We start from the raw sequence: 24,415 nt of genomic DNA, 5'->3' as shown, positions 1-24,415 counted from the left end.
CTAAAGTATAATTTTTTACCTTTGAATGGTCATTCTCTCATATTTATTCTTGACTCCACTTATAAAAATAAATAATAAAAAATCACATTTTACTCTTTAAAATAAAATTTAAAATTTAAAAAATCTAAATCCCTTTAAATTTACCAAGAAATTTCTCTCAACTCCATAAGATAAGAAACAAAACCATACACATGATGTCGATGGTTTTGATATTCTGTGTTTATATAATTGTTATCTTTTTTGTCATTGAAAATAAATATCAACAAAAAACTTTAAAAAAAAATAGAGTAAAGCGCAAGTAATAAGAGTATAACTGTAGAAGTAGTCAACTGAAACACGCGTAGATAAGGAAAAACCCTAAAAAAGAAGAGATAGAGAAAAAAGAAACACTGGTAGCTAGAAAGTTCACACTCCCACTCCTCTGCGCTTCTCTTCCTTCCCTTCGCCCTGCTGCGTCGATCTCCGAGGGGGGCTTTCCAGCCCTCTCTCTCTGCTTCAATTCAGGTACTTTTACCTCCGAATCCTTTTTTACTTTCTTCGCGCTCATCTATTATTCACTCTTCATCTTAATTTTCCTGGTTGCTATCGAAACATGGTAACCTAAGAGGGTTTCGATTTCGGAACTTGATTTGAATGGGAATTCGATGTAATTGGTGATTTCTTACTTTACTTTGAGTTCAATTGATGTCGAAAGTGGGTTGCTTTGTTAGAGGCAGGTGTAGGATCTATGCTGATTTTGTGATACTTGAGTTTTTGCTCAGATCTAAGAATATCAGCATATGATTGAATTTAATTTGATTATGGTTTTTGTTCGACCTTTCGTTTAGTTGCTATGATTTAGTGCTTAGCTTATTCACAGTATAATTCGACCTCTTAATCCCCCCCTCTCTCTAATTATAGCAGTCTGTATTCGATACCTTTAAATTACTCTGTCAAATCTATGCAACTACTGTCCAAGATTTGGAGACTAGACTTCTAATTTCGGTATCTACATTAAACTAACCTATTTGGCTCTAGTTTTTAAATCAAGTTTTAAAGGGTTAAGTAGGGCCTTGCAGTTTTAGGATATTTGTTCTGTGATTGTTACTATCTTAGTATCCTGTTTTGAATGTATTTATTTTTTGTCATGTAGGTGTTCTGTCTTCACATGGAAGCATTGCACGCTTAATGCCCTTGCCCTCTGTGAAGTATTTGGACTCTACTTGTTTTTTGAAAAGTTAGGGAGTGAGCTCACAGTTTAGTCTTATTTTATCACAACATGATTGCCACTGAAACTATCGTACCTAGTACAAAGTTGAGGATCAAATTCTCAACCAAAAGGATAGAAGTTGATTCTGGAACAAAATGTGAGGCTGCACAGAAAGTTTCCCTAGTTGATCAAAGTGAGCTCTCTAGTTCAAAGAAGTCCCTTAAGGCAGATTCCAACAAAAGGGGACTGCCAGGGACAGGGAGCATTGAGTGCCAAAAAGAGAAAAGGCAGAAGATTGATCGAAAGGGATCTTCACACTGCTCTACAGTCCTGAAGAGTTTAACATCTCATCGATATAGCTGGGTTTTTAGTAAGCCAGTGGACCCTGTGGCATTAAACATTCCAGATTATTTCACAATCATATCTGAACCCATGGATTTAGGCACAATTAAATCCAAGCTGGAGAAAAATATTTATTCCAGCATTGAGGAATTTGCCACTGATGTCAGGTTAACCTTTTCGAATGCTATGACATATAATCCTCCCAATAATGATGTTCATTTAATGGCCAAGGAGCTCAGCAAAGTATTTGAGAAAAAATGGAAAGATTTGGATAAAAAATTGAAGTGTGAAGACGACCTTGAAAAAAATAGGACGGGGTTCATCAAGGAAACGGGAGTAAAGAGTTGTAATGGGATGCGGTCTCAAGAAAAAGACACGGTGCCCAAAAAGTCACGAGTATCTGAGCACAAAGGAGGAATTCAGAAGGGTAGTTCAATGGCAGCAAAAGATGCTAATGTAAGTGTTGATTTCTGTGAGAGGAGAGTAAAGACTTATTGTAATATGCAAGGTTTGAAGATAGTTTCTGGAAATCATGAAATAAAATTGATACTTCTGTTAACTTTGTTCTCTGAGGTCACTTCACGAGGTCAACCTCATTAGGTCACATATGTCTTTTGTTTCCCTTTTTATGTATTTTTGAAGACATTATTGTATTGGCAATGATTTGGTCATAGGTGGAGTTTCCAAAATTTCCATCGCTTTCTTGCAAAGTGAAGAAAGACTTGAACGAAGGTATGAATTGTTTAGAATACAGCATGTGTTTAGGGCTCTGTAAGGGAGCTAATAACTCTGTAATCTGTAGGCAATATAAGTAACCACGAAGGGGAGTCTTGTCCTTCATTGCGACTTATCACAAGCCGATGTAGTGTTTGTGGTGACATTACTTGCAGTTGTGGAATTCGTAGCAATTCGAGTCACGCTTCAGGTAGTTGAAACAAAGTTCTTCCTGTGTCTATATTTGACGTGTAATTTTTTGCCTAGTTGACCTACATTTCTGCATTGATTTAGAAATATCTTCTGAAGGATCTGAAGGGAAGGATGCTTTGGGGCAGGTATTTACAGCAATCTTTTTCTATACCATTAATGAAATTATATGTCTTTTATCAGTTTCTTTTTTAACTGCAAACCTTAAAAAAACTGTATATCTAATTCCAGGATTGCCAGACTAAATGTACATCACCTTTGGAGAAAAAATCTGACCCAGATTCTGATGGTGAGAAGAACTTATCATTCATCATATGTTATGTTCTCTTACTTCTGTGCTGATTTGGAATGCTTGATGTTGATATGTTAAGGGCCTGTAAGTTCTCTGGACAGTGAACACGTATGTTCTAGTTCACAGCTTGCAACTTCTGCTGGTGACGCCACTTCTGGGGAAGGTCAGCTTATTTGATCTGCTTTTGTTGCTCTCTCCTTTTTTTTTCTAATAATATCTAAATGTGTTGTTCTGTGAATTGTTATGATGCTAATCTTGTTGTCTTCCTTTTTTTTATTATTTTAAATTTCAGTATGGAGCACCCCTGTTTTTTCTGTACAGTTGTCACCTAAAAAGGCTCTCCGGGCTGCTATGCTTAAAAGTCGCTTTGCAGATACAATCTTGAAAGCACAACAAAAAACACTTCTTGAACATGTAGGGATTTGCCTTCATTGCAGTATTTCTTCTCTTTGCATTACTAAAGGATATTGACATTTAAATGTAGTGTGGTTTCCTAATTTATTTTTTACTGCTCCATTTAGGGTGATAAAGGTGATCCTCTGAAAATGCAATTAGAAAAGGAGAGATTGGAAAGGATGCAGCGAGAAGGTGAATATAGTTGCTTGCTTTTGAAACAATCTAATTTGACAGAACAAATCTCTATGCTTGTTTGAACTTTGAATGTTCACGAGGGACATTGTTTCCATTTTCCCAGTGTGTCCCTCCCTTGTCTTCTGTGTTTGTTGACATGTGTCATGCACAAAGTAAGAATACTGAATTGGAATCCTGATAATACAGATGCTTTTGTACGGATATATGTGATATTTTATGCCTGTGGGCTAATGGAGGGAATAAGATCAACAAAAGAAAGTTAACCATCACATTCAGTTTTTCTCTACTAGCTATCTAGTAAATTGTCATACTCTGATGCTATATGAATTTGAGTGGTACCAATATCCAGCAATTCCCCTTGTATTTTGTATATTTTGTTTAAAGAGTAACTGCTTGCTCATCTTGTCTCTTCATTATCGAGTTTTATGGGGTGCATGTCATGGACTTACATACTTTTTCATGATGCATTAATTGTTGTAGAATATTCTTCAAAGTGGATATTGGGCTGTTGAGAATCGAGATTTATTTATTTATGATATATCCGATCCTTGTTCATTATGTGCTGTATGACAGAGAGAGCTAGAATTGAAGCCCAAATCAAACATGCTGAAGCAGCTGCAAGATTGAAGCTCGAGGAAGAGTCAAGGCAACGAAGAGAAAAGGAAAGAGAAGCTGCACGACTTGCAATAGAAAAGGTTTTGTTCCTCAAATAAATTTTGGTACTCAAATGATATGATTAACAAAATGAAGTTCGACTCTGATATCTTCTGTTTTTTTAATAGATGAAAAGGACTGTTGATATAGAGCACAATCTGGAGATAGTGAGAGAACTTGAAATTTTGAGTGGGTGTACATTATCTTATAAGGCAGTGGCTGGTAGACATGGCTATAAAGTTGCAATGGAGGAGACATTGGAGAAACCTCAGCTTGAAAACCCGTTGGAGCGGCTTGGTTTATTTATCAAAGACGAGTATGCCGCGGATGAAGACGAGGTGTTACCGAACGGAGGCTGCGAAGAAGGGGAAATATTGTAGTGATTAACTTTTAATATAGTACTCCCAGGCACCAGTTCCTAATTGTGCATCTATCTGATTTTGAAACAGATTGATTGTAAATGCTGCACATTGCTGTCCAACAAGATCCCCTATTATGCCTTTGCTGTTGCCCCCATTCTTTCCTATCTGCTTAGTAGTGGAAGTCGTTCTAAATACAACTTGATGTGTACATTGGCTTGATATGCAATGTTTTTGCTCCCTCTTCTCATGCTAATAATGTGTTGGATTGTGCAATATTAAATTTACATACAAGAATTGCAAATATATGTGGGTAAACTTTCTGCTTAAAAGAGTTAACTTGTGACATACAAGGACTACCTAAATTTGAGTTTGACTCTAATTTGATCTTGCTACCTGTTATCATACGCATATCCTAAACGGTAGTGTGAAGTATAACTCGGCCCAAAAAGTACTATAGTTGAACCAGTTTTGAAATAAGAACATAACATCATGACCTAAAAAAATAATAACATAACATCATTCATTTTATCGCACACGAGTCTGCCAAGCATGTGTAAGATATCAATATAAGATGCAATTAGTAAAACAAAACTATTATTAATGAAATAACAGAGTCACCTATTCACGGTACACGGTTCTTAACACACTGTTGAAGATAAGAGATGCAAAAAAGGTTTTCAAATAACTCTCGGCTACATACATGAAAAATGTAACACAGCCTACACTTTGCTACCACATAGAATGAACGCTATACACTTCATATGACGTATTTGTTTTTAGCGGCTCTGTCATGCTTCTTTGCATCCTCCTGCACAAATAGCCAACAAACATAAATCACGAACTTATATGACTTGTAGCAACAAATTCAAAAGCTCATATAGTTGTTATATACTCACGTGGAATATAAAGCCGATGGTATCATTATAATCAAGAAACTCCTTCCACTGTTTTCCAATGCTCACCTACATGCAACAAGAAACACAGTTTTGGATTTGGTATTCCACAAGTTGTCCAAAGAATTTGACAATAGATGCATACAATTCACCAGCACAAGCAAAGGACTCGGAATGTTCATTGCTATTGTTCATTGTAACAATACATATCTACCACCTTCGCATGTTCAAGAGTAAATTACATAGAACTTTCCAGCTATTGGTTAAAATTTCATATCTCTAACAATTCCAACCAGTCACTGTAAATAATTGAGTTATGTTATTTATTTGCACTCTATATCAAACAGCTTAGAAAGTCCACATATAAACAGATCTGAACTTTTTCTTTGGTAAGTTACAATTAACAGCTAGTAATATACTCAATTTTTAGAAGATAGAAAGAACTAATTCAAAACCTGGGCAGCTTCATTTGCAGCATTCTTAGTCCAAAGAGCAATTTTCTCCTGCCTATTCCTGACATTTACAACAGCTCCGCAAATCTCATCACCATGATCAAATTGTTCTCCAATCATTCCCAACAACTTTAGAAACAAAAAAGAGAACATATTAGCACATATCACAAATCATACAGATAAATTCAAATCATCAATGCAATGCATCAACGGTTTTCACATCACAATACCGTGTATAACCAACTGGTATCAGATTTCCCCCTAGGAAATGTCATAGTCCATTTTCCCCCATTAGCGCAGATAGGGTCCTCCCATTTAGGCTCAATCTTGTGCTTGAAACAGTGAAAGTCTGCTCCAACAGCCAACTTGCTAGGGTGATGTATGTTATTGTAAATGCTGTAACCACCATCAGAAGCAAGAAACCAAAAGGCTTGTTTTTTAAAAAATAATACAAAACAAACAAATAAACAAAATATATTCAACAAAGATCTCATCAAGAACTAATGAAAGGACAATTTTTGACGGTGCCCAAAAATCGGAAAATGGGAAAAGATAGAAGATTGACCTCCAGAATTCTTCAACGGTGGCGAAGGTGTAAATGGGTCTGATGGAGCTGCCCCAAGCTGCTTGCTTGGACTTAGCGGAGGGGTTATCGAACCAGAAGGTCCAAGAGTTCTCAAGAGGGTGGGGGTTACGGGCGAGGGCGCCGGAGGAGGAGGGTGGCCTGGAGGTGGCGGAGGAGTCGTCGTCGTCGAGGATCTCTCCCTCCTCAAGGTCTTCGTTTTCGTTGTTAGGGTTTGCGGTGATTTGGTCGTCAGTGATGCTTGATTTCTGGGTATCTTCAACCACCATCTTGTTCTTCAGCTGAAGCTGATACAAACTTGCTCTTGGATTCTCTCTTCTCTCTCTATACTGTATCTCTCAATTGAAATTGCTCTTCGTTCCGTTTTGTGTTTGAGTTGTGTGCGAGACCCAGGTTTTATTCACACAGAGGCACTTGTGGGCTTCTTCTATGTTATGGCTTACAAGGCCCAGTTAATCAAATTTTCACATTTTTCTTTTTTTTTTTACAGAATATTTCAGATTTAGAATTTATAATTTAGATTAAAAATTTAGGGTTCAAGGTGTTTTATATTTTGTTTCTTTAAATTTTAATCGTAAATTAACTTTTAAGAATAGTTACATTTCTTATTTTTTTTTGAAACACATGCATTTGTCTTAGAAGTCTATTCTGCGTTTGTTTTTGAGAATAGGACAGAACAAGACACTGAGAACAGGATAGGACAAGACATTGATGGACAAAAATACAAAATTTTGTATTCTTGTATTCTGTTTGGTGATAAATTAGAACAAATTATGAAAATCTAATTCATTCTCATTTTTTTTCATTCAAAAAATTTGAGATGAAAAATATAATAATAAAAAAGTATAATTATGAAAAATTAACAAAAATAATGAAAAAAAGAATGAAAAATAAGTTGTGTCCCCTGTTAGTGTTTCTGTGTCATTCCTGTATAGGAAAGACACAAAATACACTAATTCAGTGTCTCTGGACACACTGCCTCTATCTATGTCTCCTCTACTAAACATGATTTTATGTCTCAGTGTCCATATCTCAATGTTCTGTCTCTGTAAACAAATGCAGCCTTAAAAGAATGAATAACTTTTTGAGGTAAAATAATTTACCAATCCTTGATTTAGTTTATGAAATTTTAATAGTTGACCCAAATGATATAATAAGATACTTGAAAATGGTCACTTGTAGTTTGAGAGATGCAGAGTGAGTTCATAAAAATTACTTTTACAGTTTTACTCTTATCAAACTTCATATTTAATCTCAATTTTTCATGCTCAGAGGATAAGATTAAGTCACCAAACTAAACCCTTCTTAGGAACCAAGGTTTCTATTATAGTGTAAAGTGTTAAACCTTAAAAGCCAACTTTTTTATAGATAAACATTTTTGCAAGGTAGGTAGGTATTTTATTTAAAGAAGTAATTTAATAAAATCAGTAACATACAGACGAAGCATGTAATTATTATATAAAAAATTGTTGAACAGCTTCTAAAATGAAGTACACAGGCTTAGACCCCTGGGATTGGATACTTAGTAGTAAGAGCTTCAACTCTACCACGCAACTCTGCAACCTTTTCTTCCAAGGGAAACTCAGCAGATGTTACAAACTTCATAAAATCTTGCAGCTTTGTCCCTGACACCAACTTCTTGGCTTCAAGACTTATCTGGACACCCTCATGAATTAAGTCAGCTATCAATGTGAACTCTTTCTCGCTGAGTCCTCTTGTTGTCATTGCCGGCGATCCAATGCGAATGCCTCCGGGAACTAGAGCGCTCTTATCGCCTTTTATAATTAGCCAAATGTCAGTAAAAATTAATGCAGCATAAACATCACAATTAGCAGAAGTACACGAAAAAAATTATGCTTGTTAAGTGGTAATAGTCTCACCGGGCACTGAATTCTTGTTGAGGGTTATGGAAGCCATATCAAGAATTTTCTCAACTCGTGCGCCATCGATACCCTGAAGAAATTGATGCCAGTTAATATGATATGATCATGTCATGTCTTTTACATTGAAAAGCATGGTTAGGAATTTTCATTGCAGTTTACTTATGAAAAATTTCATGGACTACATTATATTTGTTCTGACAATAGAAACAAAGGCATGGGTAAGAGTCTTACAGATGGTCTCAGATCAACAAGAACCAGGTGATTATCACTACCACCAGAGACCAGTTTATATCCGTGCTCAATTAACCGGTTTGCAAGAGCTCTACAGTTAGAGACCACCTGCACAATGGTGCAGACATGTGCAATCATTAGGAAGCGCCTTGCATCGATTCTAATTAATGATGAAAAGTATTGTACCTGGTTTTGGTAATTTTTGAATTCCTGAGATTGAGCATGCTTCAAGCAAACTGCTAGTCCTCCAATTGTGTGGTTATGAGGACCACCCTGAATAATTGACTGACATTATTAGGATCACAAACTACAAAGGAAAAGAAGTTGATGTATCTGACAGCAGAGGTGCAAAGCATACTTGCATCTTATCAATCAGAATGCTTAAGAGAACTAGCAAGATGGCAACTCTAATTTACCTGAAGACCGGGAAAAACAGCATTGTTTATGGCAGACTCCAGATCGACTCCATGCACAGGATCTTTCTTGAAGAATATCATACCACCTCTTGGACCTCTCAAGGACTGGATTAAATATATAATGGATAAAGTCATTTGCGACTGTGTCTTAATACAACACACAAGTTATATATAACAGGGATTACAGATGGATTCAAGTATAATAGATTAATATACTTTCACAAAACTAATTCATTCAAAACCCATAACGTAGAAAGCACGAAGTAGAAAAATCTCAAGGCAAACCTTGTGGGTTGTGGTAGTCACAATATCACAAAACTCGAAGGGACTAGCAAGCACGGATGCAGCAACAAGCCCACTTATGTGAGCCATATCCATCATGAGAAAAGCACCTACTTCATCTGCAATCTTCACAAGTATATAGGCCATCATTAGTTCTTTGCAAACATAATCACATAAAATTTTCAAGGGTATGAATCAATGATATACTCCAGAAAACAATTAAGTAGAGAACATACTTTTCTGAAGCGAGGATAGTCAATGTCTCGAGGGTAAGCACTGGCACCAGCAATTATGAGTTTTGGCCGGAAGAGGTTTGCAGTTTTCTCCAACATATCATAATCAATAAGACCTGATAGAACCCAAAACAGGCTAAAAATTTAAGTTATCAAACAAATTAGAAAATAAATCTGCAATAATTTAATGACAAGAAAAAAAGGAACCTGTTGATTCATCAAGTCGATAAGGCATAGATTCAAAATAAATGGATGTTCCTGATACACGTCTCTTGGGTGTCATAAATCCATGTGATAAATGCCCCCCATGAGGCAAGTCCAAACCCTGGTAAATTACCATTGTGCATTAGGACAATTACATAACGTGAACACCGTTCTGGCATAGTTAAATTGAATGGAGAATAGTTTACCATTATTCTATCATGTGGTTTAAGAATTGCAGTATATACTGCAAAATTAGCAGGGGAACCAGACAACGGTTGAACATTTACACCCCATTTCTCTCTATCTACATGAAATGCTGTCAGAGCCCTTTCTTGACATAGGATTTCAAGCTCATCAATGTACTCGTTACCACCATAATACCTTACATGTATAACAAGATTCCAGTCAATGAAATTACTTAAACAGAAAAAGAAGACAGCATTCGGTAAAATTCTTATATTCTAACGAAACAAAATGGATAGAAGAATTTACCTTTTACCCGGTAGTCCTTCGGAGTACTTGTTAGTGAGACATGAACCAACTGCTTCCATTACTGCTCTAGAAGTAAAATTCTCGGAGGCAATAAGCTCTAAACTTTTAAATTGTCGGTCCTTTTCCTTATCAATAATTGCACGAACCTCATGATCGGCTTCACCCAAGCCATAGTCCACAAACTTGCTTCCATCACCTGATACAATACAAAACTGAAAACCTCAAGCCTATTGTCTGGGATGATTTACACTTGTTCTACATGCATCTATCTAAAACTTTCAATAGTGTTTATCATCCTCTAGTTTACAAAGGGGTAAAATAAATAAATAGATAAATACAAGTCACTTGCACATACCACCAATTTTTCAGTCAGATGGTAAAACTATAATTACCTCCAATTTCAGGTACAGAGACGGACAAAGATGATGGAGTCCCAGTAAGTACAGTTCCTTCAACATGAGATGCTTTGCATGGCTTCAAACTATAGAACTTCGTCTGAGCTAAACATCCATTATTGCCGAGCCCTTTATTAGGAAAAGTCATCCCCTTGGTCCAAACAGGCTGTTGTTGCAAAGAACCCATCATTGCAACTCCAGTAGTGGCTTGCATCCTTGTCCTGCGGTTCAATGAGTCAAGAGTTATAACTCTACAGCTCTAATACATGGTTCATAATTCATTGTACAACAACAATAAGAAAGATTGCTACATAGCATGCTACAGAAATAAGTTAGCTCTCTTGCAGGGGAAAAGATAGGTTTGAACAAAAAAAAGAAATACATTTAAGCCGATAAATAAATGATGGAGTACAAATCAAACTGATATAATTTCCCCCTATAAATACAGATTTGATTAGACTTTTCGATAGGGGAATCTCAGATTATTCTTAAACAAACACATCATGAATTGCAAAACAGGCTTTTTTTTAGTATTACCAGATTCTATGAACTACTTTATACTTGGGCCACACAGTTCAAAATTGAAAAACCCTTAAAAATCAAAGAATCGGCAAGCTTTCTTTTTGTCGCTGGGACATCATAAAGCTTGAAGCTTTACTCTGACTTTTTCAACAGCAATCATTTGAACAGGCAAATTTCATCACATACCCATTAAGAAAAGAACGAATATACTGGAAAAACAATGAAAACCATGATACACTCATGACTCATAGCCAACAAAGGGTACATAACATACCACAGAAATAAAGGAAAAAGGGAATTTTGAAATACCCCATCAAAAGTATAACACGAAAGAAACAGAAAATGATGAAAATAAGGTGGGTTGAGTTTACCTGAGAAGCAGAGGAACAGAGAGAAGAGTAAGTGTGGTATGTGGAGTATGAGGGACGAAGGGAAAGACAGACAAAAGTAACGGCGCGAAACGAAGCAGTGTGGTTCGGTCTACTACCAAGAGCTCATAATAACATAATAAATAAATATAAGAATTAAGAAATTATTTTATTCATTTTCCACATAAATGGGGATAAGGATCAATGTTGCAGTTTTTTTTTTCATAAATAAATAAAAAATAAATATTATTTTTCAAAAACAAAGACAACAACTTTATTCGATTAGGATCCTTATATTTAGTTCAAATCATAATACTCTTTAGTCACCAAAAAAAAATAAATCATAATACTCTTTAAATTCTAAATTATTTAATTTTGAATTAAATAATATTTTTATTTAAAATTTAAAATATTATAATTTAAATTTGTTAATTTGTATTAATTTTATTTATTAATCTTAGATATAAATAAATTAAATTAAACTATAAAACAAGTTTTTTCCTAGCTATAAAATTTTTACGACTAAAAATAATGTATATGTATATAATGTAAAATAAAAAAAAATCATAATCGGATGGAGTCCACTTGATTTGGGTCCAAAATGGGGTTGGATCCATCACATTTTTCCATTTTAAAAAAAAAAAGTGAATTTTGAGTAACAAAGTTGTTAGATCTTTTTTGGAAATAAAATTTTTTTTTACCAAAAAGAAAATATTTTTAATTTATTTATAAAAAAACCTCAATGTTGGATATACCGTAGGATGAATTTAGAAAATAATCATGATATTACTGCTTCGATTAAGTAGAATATTTTCTGTACATAACTTCTTTTTGGTAGATACTGCCAATGACTTTTAAATCACATTTAGAGTTACTATTTGGTCATTAGCAAAAAAAAGTTGACATTTGTGATTTGTCCTTTTTTTTAATTTATAAAATTATTTCTGTGATTCGCACTCATTGTTAATATAAAATAAAATATATATAAATAGTTACTTTTGTTAATATAAATTTATTTTAGATGGAAGGCACTCATAAAAATTCTTATTTTTCACTTTGATCTTAATGAGAAAGGCATAATGACTGGAATATTCGGATTCTATTTCTCATGCTTGTATATTTTTATTGTGCAAGACAAATGTAAATAAATGATCACTTCAAATTTATCACTGTCACTATTTAGGTGCCTAGCTATTGTTAAGTTGTTAACTACACCATTCAAAAAGGCACATTGATATTTGATAATATATTTTAACCTTTTCGTTTACAATTTTATCCACACAATTTTTTTTCATAGTCAAGATATCTCAGAATTCTTCTTCCCTCGACACTGGTTAGTGTCACACGACCTTCCTAGTTTCCTAAGCTAGAACGAATTAGATTCGCTTCTTTCAAAAAAAAAAAAAAACATTGCGTCTCAACCATTAGCAATCTGCATCAATTACATAAAATTGAAATTCATATTCCAACCTTTTTCCTTAGCTTTTTGCCGAAAGGCCATATTCTTCATGATGTGTAGGATTTGTACTATCCTACATTCCATCATCCAGATCAACAAGTCTGTGTCACAGAATCTCATATGAAATGTATATATCAAAGTTATTTCTTCAACTTAGATTGTAATTATCCAACTGTACTCTTTTGTCCCAAGGAATGAGAAAATATGATGGGGGTAAGCTAGTTGATTTCAGATGGTTATCCTGTGAGTAAATAACACCATAGCCAATTAGCCGTGTTTATTCGACATGCGAAAAACCACCACCACTTTCAGCACGCGTCCTACAAAAGAAATTGGGAAGTGAAGGCTCAGGAGACCAATCTTTTAAACAAAGCTATACATTGGAACTTGGAAGCATTACAAAAAATGGATTGGTAGTAAAATGATGCTAAGAGTTCAATACTTACTTGTGATCAGAAGGATTTGGCATAACCTCATAAACAATAGTTGCAACCACATCCCTTTTTAACTGTACAATAAGAAAGTAATTATTCAGGGTAATGAATGCAAACAATTCGGCTAATAGCCCTGAATTTAGAAGTTAAAGTACCTGAGTGGCTTCGCCTTTAAGGCCAATATAGTGGATTTTGCTTGTATCGGCTCCAAAATTGTCAGGAAAGTGCAGCGTAATATTTCCCACACTTTGAAATTTTGAATATCTAATGAAAAGGATTGATATATTAAAATACCAAGAAAGCAAGGACACGTGCTGACAAGCTAATGTAACGGAAGTACTAAAGTGACAAGTGCAACATGATTACCTTGTCTGGTATTCCAATACTCCTTGCATATTCTCAGCCAAATCCCATTCCTTCACGAAATAAAACAGCAGTTTCATACATGTTGTGGAGTTGGATCAATCAATGAATTCCTTGAAATCCTTTTAAAGAACCTATTACCTGAATGGCTTGCATGCTTTGTGCATCTGAAAAGTCAATTCCATCCCGATTGATAAACCTAATTGAATTCAAAGTTTTCAGTCGCTTAATCAAGTACTTTACAAAGAGCAGGTATTACATAGAGATGACACTAAGTCTATTGAATTAGGTCCAAAACTAGACTGCACTACACCTATGTAAAAGCAAGTAATAAGGAAAATGCCAAAATGCATATAGCCATCTATCTACATTTTCGTCTTTCATTTTACAACCTTTCCTCCACAAGATAGATGTCAGCTTCAGTACACTAGTCATTTATAACAGTACAACTAAAGGATCTTAAAAGTATTTTCTAACATATTTGAATTGTTTTCTTAACATCCAACAGAGAATATAAGCAAGCAATCATACAAGTAGCAACAGATGACAGCTTTAAGCAGGCAAAAGACTCATGACAATCAAAGTCGGTTGTTGTAAAACTAAAGTTGTGGTGGCTAATACATATATATAAACTTAAAATATTATTTTCAGGAATTACTACCAAATTCCACTTGCAAAGGGAAGGCACCTAAATGGAAAAGCTGCTCCAAAACCAAACAACTTACGCTCTCATTTTAGCAGGACTTGTCCCATCAGCTCCGCCTACTATGGATATGCTTTTAATTTTGACATCTGAAGTAAATCTATTTCACAAAGAATCAAAAAAGAAAAGGTTCCATAAGAACTGATAGGATAGAAAAGAAAAGTAAGTACCATTAATGCTTTTAGCAGAAAGTTGAACACGGAAACATGCAGAATTTCATGGCTGGAATGCAATGGAAAACCATAAGGATGAAAGGAAGTCTCTCCCCAAAAAATTAAATAAATAATCTTGGCCTTTGGCCTTCTAGCAGTCATAAACTGCCAAACAGTACATTTATCAAAATAATAAAATAGAAATGAAAATCTATATGCAATAAACTTCATGAATCTGCAGTATATATATATAATAACAGTAGAATAAAAAATATAGTCAATATAGCATATTAAAACATGAGAACTGTCAGTTCAGCATTCACAAAACACTCACTGTTCAGACAATAGACACTTACGGAATGAAAACAAGTAACTCAGGATCACCCTCGTTGCTTTCCAAGTGTTCCTGTTGAAAACAAGAGGGCCAAAAGGGATATATCATTATAAGTTAAAAGACCAGAATGCAGAAACAGTGAACCTCGAAACTCTCATATCTATCAACAGAAATAAAATTAACACGACAAAATGGAAGCGAGATGCTCATTTCATTCAATGTGAAAATAAAAAAGGAGCTAAAGTGGATTGTTGAATGTATTACCCCAGAAGAATTCAGACGCTCCTCCCAAGCTTTAAAAACTGACTTAACACTTCCTGGTCTTGCCTCATTCAAAGCAGATACCTGAAAAATGATTTTATGTTTTTAACAGAATCATTGGAAGAATCAGAGGAATTTTTTACGACTTCCTATTAATAATTGCTTTGAAAGACACAGAAACCATGAAACCATATAAGCACACATAAACACACCTAAGCATGATCAAAATGAAGAGCAAAACCCAGCTAGGCATTTTGTCAAACACTAACTGTGCATTACACTTTCAATGTGATTCACTAAGTTATAGTGCATACATATGCTCCAAATCCAAACCATGGGTTCAGTAAACCAAAATCCAATATCATCAACAAACTAGATTACCCCAACTGACCCAATTTGATTAAGAATAGGTTGTTGGGAGAAATGGGGGGTTTGTAGAGAGAAAGGACAAACCTTGGAGAGGTCGATGTGCTTGTATAGAGACCAATCGGTGGAACAATCGTGGTCTTCGCAACTGTGATCATGTAAGCACGCCATCGTTGTTCTTCCTATTCGAGTTCAAATAAAGAAATGAACGCAGCAAATTTTGATTCTTTTCTTTTCGATTTGAGTTTAGTTCAGCTAAATTCGCGAACCCATGCAACACAAAGAGCCATATCAATCTAAACGACGCCGTATTGTTTCTTTCTTCCTTTTTCCCTCTTAAGTCCTAACAACAAATGAAAACCAAATCACAAGATTTTAATTATTTTTTATATTTTTTCTTTTTTATTTTTGGTACAATTCTGAGGTGAAAATGTCTAACAGGACTAAGAAAATAAATTATTTAACTATAAAATGTTAATAGGATGAATAAATTTAATAACATTTATAAATAATTAATATCTAAATAATGTAAATAAATTTTTACATTGATTTTGTTATACATAATAATAACCTAATTTTTTAAATAATATTTGTTAATTCAATTTGATTTATTTTATATATTTTACATGTTAAATAACTTAAGATATTTTAATTTTTTATAACTTATTTTTAAATTATTGTATTAAATTTCTAATTTTAAAAATAAAAATAATTTTTTAAACTTAATAAAAAAGCGACTAAGTAGATACGATATTACCTGTTAAATCGCTAATAAAATATAACGGTATTTTATTTTGGTCACAAACACTGCGTGCCTCGCGTTTAAGTGACATTAATAATATTTAATTTAGTTAAGATTGTAATTTTATAAATTTTATTCATGGCCTAAGAGAATGAGAAATGTTGTTGAAAATATAATAAATAACAAAAAAGTGTAATAAAATATTTCTTGAAAACTCTGATAATTTCAATAGCATAATCTAAATAGTACATATAGTTTTTACTAATTTAAGACTTTGAAATTATTCCTAATAGCAACCATATCTAAATGTAGTTTACAATAGAAAATAGAAATCAATATGAAAAACTCCCTAACTCCAGTAATAATCGTATAATGAAGAATGGTGAATTTATACTAACATTGTTCCTCTTTAATGATAAAGAAAAGTCTAAATTATAATTGATTAAAAGTTTAAAACCACGTGCCAAATGCATTTTTGGAAGTTGAAGAACTTTTATATTAGAAGATCACAGATAAATTATATTACTACAAATGTATGTATGTGTTGCTTTACCCATTATTATATTTAGATTAATAGTAGTGGTTGTGGAGATGGCTTAGAATAAACCTTCAAAAATGAATTCAAAATTCAATACTTATTAGCTAGCATGCATAATAATTAAAAGCACACCTAGCTAAGCTAGTTATATATCATTTTTTGGTAATTGACACAATTAGCTGAAAATGAATTAATAAGTATATTAGTTAAATGATATATTGACTTGTGATCCTTTTAGTTATGCATGAGATTGCATTGCATTATTCTTCCACCAGCTTAAGCATCAATTATGCATGACAAATTATTAAAGCACGTGTATGTGTAAATGTAAACTTGTCTTCAACTAATAGTAAGATTTAATTAAGAGTAGGGAGAGTAGTAACTGTAAATGCAATTTGTAAAATTGCAACGAATACAACCTAATTATTGATTAAGCAACAGTATTAATATAGTAATGACAACATTCTCTCAATCATCATTGGTTTTGCATACTCTCTAGTTACTACACCTTCAACACTCACGATCAAGATGAACAATGAAGAAGATCTCATTTCCATCAAGAACAATAAAGAAGATTGTATCAAGAACAACAAGGAGGATTCCATCAACAACTACGATCTAACTGGTCTAAATTTAATTTTTAATAAATTTTGAGACAGCAACAATGCATTGGAAAAAGATTCTCGCTTGAGAGTGAAAAAATTTGTGATTTTACTATATTCCTCAAAATTTGATTAAAAAAATATATCATCAAATTACAAGTTACAAAAGATAAAAATAACAGTAAACTCCAATCAATCAATCCTGGAAAAATCTACAACAGTAGAGGAATTCAAAGATGAACTCTAATGTATTCTACTAAAAGAAAATGGTTCTCCAAATATCTTTTTAATTTTTTTAAAAAAGTGTTCCCTGGATTTGGCGTGTTCTACTCTCTATTTTTTTCTCAGAGGAAATATTATCTTAGGATGCACTCATATGTAGAGCTACCAAGGAAGCATAAGTGCCACCCTCAATCTTCATCAAAGAATCATGTCTTCCCTTCTCAGCAATCACTCCATTCTTCACTACAGCAATGATATCAGCACCTTTGATTGTTGAAAGCCTATGAGCTACCACCACAGTAGTTCTGTCCACACTCACTCTATCTAGAGCCTCTTGAACCACACGCTCTGATTCAGCATCAAGTGCACTTGTTGCTTCATCGAGCAATAGTATCTTAGGCTGTTTAAGCATGGCTCTTGCAATGGCAATACGCTGCTTCTGTCCACCAGAGAGTTGTGTCCCTCTTTCACCAACAGTAGTGTCATATCCTTTCGGAAGAGAGCTTATAAACCTGTGTGCATTGGCTGCTTCTGCTGCTGCAATGATCTCTTCCTCAGTGGCACCTCCTTCTTTGCCATATGCTATGTTGTCACGGATGCTTTCATTGAAGAGAATTGGCTCTTGACCAACCAAACCCATTTGTTGCCTCAACCAGCTTATTCTGAACTTAGTGATGTCCACTTCATCAAGGAGTATCTGTCCGGAATCAGGGTTGTAGAATCTTTCTAAGAGGCTGATCACTGTTGATTTTCCACTTCCACTTTCTCCAACCAATGCAACAGTCTACAAGAAAAGACATATAGTAAGATCTGTTGATTTTTGGGGCTAACATAATTGATAATTCCCATCATCTATGAACACAAAGTACGATCATTACTATATTAAAATAACAATTTTCAAGAGGCCTTTTATAAATGTAGTACAGCCAAAAGGGCTAGTTAGTAGAATAGTAAAGTAATGATGATGATTACCTTCCCAGCAGGGATGCTTAGACATAAATCTTTGAAAATTTGGATGTCAGGCCTTGTTGGGTAACTAAAGCTGACATTTTGAAGTTCAATGGCACCAACAACATTGTCTAGTGTCATTCCCTCATTGCTGCTGGAGTCAATCATTGGTTTGCTATCAAGGATTTCAAATATTGAAGCTGCGGAATCCTTGGCCTTATTTGTGTCTGGTGCCAAGGCACTAGTCTGGGAAACGCCGATTGCTGTCATTGTGAGGCAAAAGAAAACCTGCACATGGAATCTTAAAATAAGAACCACATCAAAAGAAGAAAGTGAATCATTCATAAGGTGTTTTGAGTGATGGTAGGTACCCTGAAAACCTCTGAAAATGTTGCTTCCCCATGCTGCACAAGAACAGATCCTATGTAGAAACAAAAGGCATTTGTGCAGTATAGAGCAACAAATGAGAAACCAAATCCTGCTCCGCTAACAAGCCCCAACCTTACACCTTGTTTTTCTGGTCCTACACACTTCTTCCTATACATATCCATCACCTTTGGTTCTGCACAAAACGATGCAACGGTTCTAATGCTACCAACAGCATCATTTGCCACTTGACTTGCCTCTTCATACATCAACTGTACCACGCAATAACAGAATCTTATCATGTTGTGTACGAAACATGGTGACATTAGTGGAAAATTAATAAAATCTGGAAAGTAGGCTAACCTTGGCATCAGCACTGAACCCTCTTAGAAATTTCATCTGAAGGAATCCTTGGATGAGAACACATGGTGACACAGCCAGGACTACAAAAGCTAGAATCCAATTAGCAGTGAAAGCTATAATTAGGCCTGCTATGATTGTGGATATGTTTTGCACAATGAGGGCCAATGTGTCACCGACAAGACTCCTCACTGTTGAAGCATCAGTAGATAGCCTTGCGCCGATTGCACCACTGAAAGTTGATTCATTTCTTTTTGTTAAATGATTAAATCAATAAAAATGAATTAAATTAACACATGATGATTAATATTTCCATGTTTTCATATTTCCTTCTTGTAAGTGAAATATTGGTATGCTGCTGCCATACCTTGCGTTTTCAGGATGATCAAACCAACTGATTTCTTGGTGCACAACCTTCTGGAATGTCAACGAGCGAATCCTTTCAATGAGTTTTCCACCAGCAATCCCAAAGAAGTAATTCTGCACTGGTATAGCCATGAGAGTGAGCAAACCCAGACCAACATACAAAAGTGACCAGAACCTAGAATCCTTCCTTAGCTGATGTGGAGGCTCAAAGAACATTTTGATGGCTGATGAAAGCAATAGGCCAAATATGGGGAATATAACTCCATGCACTGCTGCAGCGATGCCTCCAAGCAGTAACACAGGAAGTTCAGGCTTGTTCAAATAGGCCAAACGTTTCATTGAAACGCTTTTGCGCTTCTTATCACTTCGTTCACCAGTTTCAACGTCGCCATCACCTATTTCTTGTACTGAACTTTGTGAAGTTAAAGGGGCAACAATGTTATTTGAATGAGAACGCCTGCTCCCTGATGAACCTTGGCTTAATGATCTCAAATTCGATGGTTTGTGGAAGGAAGCTCTATCTAAATCTGCTTCAAAAATTCTGCTATCTTCATCCTCATTTTTTTGTCCTTCTTGTAAGCGAATAAGCTGAGAATAAGGACCCTCAGGGTCCTTGATTAACTCATCATGAGACCCTACAAAAAAGGAAACAAGCAAAAAATGATAAACATAGCTTGAACATGCTGCAAGAATGAAAATTTAACATGATAATGATACAACATAACACGTTTCAAACTAGTTTTGTCTGAGGAAAAAGAAACCATGTGTATTACCTTGTTCTACGATTTTCCCCTGTTGAACCACTGCAATAGTGTCAGCATTCCTAATAGTTGTTAAACGATGTGCAACAACTACAGTAGTCCTATTTGACATGGCTTTCTCTAAGGCTTCTTGAACAACACGTTCAGATTCAGCATCCAATGCACTTGTGGCTTCATCCAAAAGCAGAATTTTAGGATTCTTCAAAATTGCCCTTGCTATGGCAATTCTTTGCTTTTGGCCACCAGAAAGTTGCGTGCCATGCTCCCCTGCCATTGTGTCAATTCCCTAAAACATAACAATAAACTTTCATTTACCTTGACCAAACATAAAAAAAAGGCAATGAAATTTGAATACTGACATACCTGTGGCAACTTGTCAATGAATTTTTTGGCATTGGCAAGTGTTATTGCTGTCATTATTTCCTCGTCAGTTGCACCTTCTTTTCCATAAGCAATGTTGTCTTTGATACTAGCTGTAAAAAGAGTAGGTTCTTGACTAACCAAACCAATTTGTTCTCTTATCCATCTAAGTTGGAAATCCTTTAAGTTGACCCCATCTATGAGTACTTCTCCAGCATCAGGATCATAGAATCTCTCCAATAAGCTTATCACAGTTGATTTGCCACTGCCACTTTGACCAACCAAAGCAGCAGTTGTGCCATTTGGAACACATAATGAGAATCCAGCAAAGATCTGCACATCTGGCCTAGCAGGATATCTGAAGTAAACATCTTTGAGTTCAATATCTCCCTTAATGTCTTCCAAGACAACACCGTTTGTGTCATATGCATCAATTTTTGGTTTCCTTTCTATTGTCTCAAACATCTTAAATGCTGCTGCTCTGCCTGCTGCAAATGCATTTACGCAAGGAGATGTCTGACCAAGTGACCTGTAAATGTAATAGAAGTTAATCTACCCGCACACATGAGACACATTAATTTGCTAAAATATCTTCTTTTTTTTTTCAATCTAACAATTATTGTTAGACAGAAGAATCGGAGTAACAAATAAAATTAATGCCCAAACAATCTTATGCCAGTGCTAGTAATTTAATTCAATTGCAGTTATCAACTTACATCCCACCGGTCATAAGAGCAATGATTACATTGATTACTGTTCCACCATTGTATCCCCTCTCGATGATGAGCTTGGAACCATACCACATGGCAAGCCCATAGGTGCTGAAGATAATGAACAGAAGTGCTCCAAGTCCTATACCTGATGCCATTCCTTGTTGAACCGTTGTAGTATATGCGACTTTTAACTTAATATTGTACTTTTCTATTGCTTTCTTCTCCCCAGTAAAAGATGCAACCTGCTCAGATATAAGTCAATTAAAATCTAAAAGAAACTAATTTAGGGTTCCTATATAGGGCGTTCCATGTTTTTCAGTGTCTTACGGTTCTAATGGCTCCAACTGTTTGTTCAACAACATTCCCTGCTTCTGCATACGCAATCTGTCCTCGGCTAGCCATTTTAGCCATCATCATGGCCATAGTTCCACCAGCAACCACCACACATGGTATACATGCAAGAAGAACTACAGCGAGCCTCCATCCTTTTATGAAGGCAATCACAAAGCCACCAACAAAGGTTGAACCAAGTTGAATAAACTTCCCAACCTGTCATCATCAAGTTCAATTTCTAAGATCATGATAGCCTATAAAGAACAAATAATGATACGAGATGCAGATACGATACAAATACCGAAGCTGTGATATAACAAATATAGAGATGATAAGATATGATACACCATTAGTAAAATAAATGACATAAAATACAAATTCTTGAGTGAAAGAAAGAATAATACCCTCATTATTAAAGATAAATATCAGTTAAGGTATAAACACAATAAAATATACTTATTTGGCTGATTAACTGTTAAAGCTTTTTTACTTATTTAGATACAACCAACGTATCTTAGAGTATTTATGAAGGTACAACAAAGAAGGGAATCATGTTGGTGTGTTCATTATTACCTTTTCTCCCATGGCATCTTGAATGAGAATAGTGTCGCCAGACATTCTACCAATGACCTCTCCGGTTGTTGTTTCAGTGTCAAAGAAGGCAATGTCTTGCTTCAATATAGTTTTCAAGTACAAACCACGGATCCTAGCTGCTTGTCTTTCTCCTGTCACCATCCAACAAGATACCTCTGCAACATTTTTGTTCTCTCACAAAGTTAATCTCATATATCAGAATGCTTACATAATCGTATTCAAATTAAAGAAGCATGGAAGAGAAGATTATTGTTATCTTACGAAGAAACGATGTAATTCCAGACCAAATAGCCAGGTAAACAAACAGTAATGCAACCTGCAACAACACATTCAATGATATTATATTACATAAATAAATGCAATGCATGGAACGTTATTAATTAATACACCAATCAATGCAACATGAAAATGCTTATACGATATTCTCCTCCATTCTAAACCCTTCAGATTTTCTTCTTACTCTACAAAACTTAATTCATCAGTACAGATAAGGCTTCTCTTGATGTTTTCATATTAATTAAGAACAGGTGATATGTTTGCTGATTTTGTTTCTATTAACTACGCGCAAGAATCAAAACTAACGCAAGGAACACAGGAACCCTATCGCACCAAAACTTGAAGTAATGCAAAAGACCAACAAAAAAATCGTTTATGAATGATGAAACTTCAAAGTTGAAACCCCACTCTTCTTTTTTTTTTGTCTTTTCCTTTCACTTTTCCTTTTCCAAATTCCAAACATCCCATCTCATTATAGTTTTTTCAGAAGCCAAACGCTCTTAGTTAACGACCACACACACTCCCGATTCCCGAGAGAATTCATCACACCTCCTCACTCGCAGCAATGGCAGCAACCTCCACGGAATCCACCGCCGGTGCTCTGCCGGAACTAACCAACCGAACTACATTTCTAGGTCTGAAGCTGTACGTGTTAGTGCTGGTTTTTTTTGGCGATCGTGGTAGCATTGTTAATCGTGATTTATGTGTGCTTTCGGCGTAGCAGCAGAAGCTCGAAGAAGGGGAAAATCCAAGTGAAGCACAACTCAGGCGCGATTCCACTGGTTTCAAAGGAGATTGTGGAGGTTAATGCATTGGATCTCGCCGATCATCTCAAAATGGAAGAGACACGGTCGTGGATGTTGATCCTAATCGGAAGCAAAAACAGAAGCAGCAGAAGAAGGAGAACAAAAAAAAAATGAAGATACCTAATAACGAGCTGAGGAAGGAACACGAAGCATATATGAAGAGAGAGAAAGCGTACCTTTGAAACTTCCTTGACGATATGAGATGGATCACCGGAACCGAAAGTGTTGATAAGCTTGCCGAAGATAAGAGTCATTAGAGGCTGAGACATGCCATTGCCGATTGCAGAGAGTGTTCCAACGATCATCAATATAACGTCGAGGCGATCCGCGAAAGAGAAAAGCTTGTAGAATGGAACCTTCTGGTTCGCTTTGTTCTTCTTCCGTCTTCGTCCTCCATCGCCGTTCGGTGTTGCAGAAGAAGACGATGCTTCTTCAGTTTTCATGGTTGCTATGCCAAACAAAAAACAACAAATTATGGGAGAATAATATGAGGGACGTAAAGTAGTAACAAAAAAATATATATTAGTCACGTAGAGAAAAAGATAATTAATGATGACAAGTGATGGGTACTAGTTAATTAGGGTTTAACCTTTAAATTTTAAATATTCGAAAGATTTTAATGATGATAGTGATTTTTTTTTTAAATTTTAAAAATAAAAATAATTTTATATTTGAATATTTTATTTAAAAAATAAAAAATATAATTATAATTCTTAAAAATATTTTTTTTTGAATTTTTAACTTTTTATTTTTATAATTAAAATTTTATTAAACATACTAAAAATTTAAAAAAATTATTATTTTTTCCCTAACTTTAATAGCTCCCAAACATGATGAATTGATGATCGTAATTAAAGGAGTCAAATGGATGGGAATGTTGCAAGGCACATAATCCTTGCTTTTGTTTAACGCTGTTTTATAGAGAGTAGTGTGGGGAACAAACAAGTTTGAGATTATTTGAATTAGTCATTTCTTTTTTGTCTAAGTTTAATTAAATTCGTATATTAGATGCTTTAAAAAATAGAAATATATTAAAATTAAAATTTGA

At 34.9% G+C, this 24,415-nt stretch overlaps 5 protein-coding genes across 6 annotated transcripts; 1 reads left to right on the top strand and 4 right to left on the bottom strand.

Moving 5' to 3' along the window:
- The first annotated feature begins 270 nt into the window (after positions 1 to 270).
- On the top strand, positions 271 to 4,610 carry LOC130954173 (transcription factor GTE12). Its single transcript, XM_057880909.1, has 11 exons — positions 271 to 504; positions 1,133 to 1,987; positions 2,206 to 2,263; positions 2,334 to 2,456; positions 2,540 to 2,583; positions 2,687 to 2,744; positions 2,827 to 2,910; positions 3,040 to 3,161; positions 3,269 to 3,335; positions 3,912 to 4,033; positions 4,121 to 4,610. Exons 2-11 carry the CDS (start codon positions 1,259 to 1,261, stop codon positions 4,370 to 4,372), a joined length of 1,659 nt encoding a protein of 552 aa, XP_057736892.1. The 5' UTR covers positions 271 to 504; positions 1,133 to 1,258; the 3' UTR covers positions 4,373 to 4,610.
- A 321-nt stretch (positions 4,611 to 4,931) lies between these two features.
- Positions 4,932 to 6,663, bottom strand: LOC130954174 (eukaryotic translation initiation factor 4E-1). The gene is made up of 5 exons (XM_057880910.1): positions 6,265 to 6,663; positions 5,930 to 6,095; positions 5,703 to 5,828; positions 5,251 to 5,316; positions 4,932 to 5,162 (listed from the first exon to the last, which is right to left on the bottom strand). Exons 1-5 carry the CDS (start codon positions 6,549 to 6,551, stop codon positions 5,112 to 5,114), a joined length of 696 nt encoding a protein of 231 aa, XP_057736893.1. The 5' UTR covers positions 6,552 to 6,663; the 3' UTR covers positions 4,932 to 5,111.
- Positions 6,664 to 7,657: 994 nt separating this feature from the next.
- LOC130956293 (serine hydroxymethyltransferase 3, chloroplastic-like) lies at positions 7,658 to 11,431 on the bottom strand. Of its 2 annotated transcripts, none has more exons than XM_057883335.1 (11): positions 11,312 to 11,431; positions 10,416 to 10,639; positions 10,024 to 10,219; positions 9,738 to 9,912; positions 9,535 to 9,652; positions 9,331 to 9,443; positions 9,098 to 9,220; positions 8,813 to 8,917; positions 8,397 to 8,669; positions 8,163 to 8,235; positions 7,658 to 8,057 (listed from the first exon to the last, which is right to left on the bottom strand). In XM_057883335.1, the coding sequence occupies exons 2-11, from the start codon at positions 10,630 to 10,632 to the stop codon at positions 7,783 to 7,785; spliced, it is 1,668 nt and encodes a 555-aa protein (XP_057739318.1). In that variant the 5' UTR covers positions 10,633 to 10,639; positions 11,312 to 11,431; the 3' UTR covers positions 7,658 to 7,782. The 2 variants fall into 2 exon arrangements, with proteins under 2 accessions (XP_057739318.1, XP_057739319.1); XM_057883336.1 differs by lacking the exon at positions 11,312 to 11,431 and having other exon boundaries at positions 8,397 to 8,504; positions 8,583 to 8,669.
- Positions 11,432 to 12,529: 1,098 nt separating this feature from the next.
- On the bottom strand, positions 12,530 to 15,681 carry LOC130954725 (uncharacterized). The gene is made up of 9 exons (XM_057881485.1): positions 15,468 to 15,681; positions 15,018 to 15,098; positions 14,776 to 14,825; positions 14,290 to 14,367; positions 13,706 to 13,763; positions 13,568 to 13,617; positions 13,357 to 13,465; positions 13,214 to 13,275; positions 12,530 to 13,087 (listed from the first exon to the last, which is right to left on the bottom strand). The coding sequence occupies exons 1-9, from the start codon at positions 15,549 to 15,551 to the stop codon at positions 13,045 to 13,047; spliced, it is 615 nt and encodes a 204-aa protein (XP_057737468.1). The 5' UTR covers positions 15,552 to 15,681; the 3' UTR covers positions 12,530 to 13,044.
- Positions 15,682 to 17,541: 1,860 nt separating this feature from the next.
- On the bottom strand, positions 17,542 to 23,810 carry LOC130955353 (ABC transporter B family member 9-like). Its single transcript, XM_057882193.1, has 12 exons — positions 23,544 to 23,810; positions 22,547 to 22,601; positions 22,265 to 22,440; positions 21,686 to 21,907; positions 21,362 to 21,600; positions 20,649 to 21,174; positions 20,298 to 20,571; positions 19,526 to 20,159; positions 19,162 to 19,390; positions 18,804 to 19,070; positions 18,457 to 18,720; positions 17,542 to 18,268 (listed from the first exon to the last, which is right to left on the bottom strand). The coding sequence occupies exons 1-12, from the start codon at positions 23,808 to 23,810 to the stop codon at positions 17,624 to 17,626; spliced, it is 3,798 nt and encodes a 1,265-aa protein (XP_057738176.1). The 3' UTR covers positions 17,542 to 17,623.
- Between the last annotated feature and the right edge of the window lie 605 nt (positions 23,811 to 24,415).

This window comes from Arachis stenosperma, chromosome 10 (assembly GCF_014773155.1).
Source record: "Arachis stenosperma cultivar V10309 chromosome 10, arast.V10309.gnm1.PFL2, whole genome shotgun sequence".
In the NCBI taxonomy this organism is placed as follows: Eukaryota; Viridiplantae; Streptophyta; class Magnoliopsida; order Fabales; family Fabaceae; genus Arachis; species Arachis stenosperma.
The sequence above is the reverse complement of the archived record's forward strand: the minus strand, read 5'-3'. Positions and strand labels throughout refer to the sequence as shown.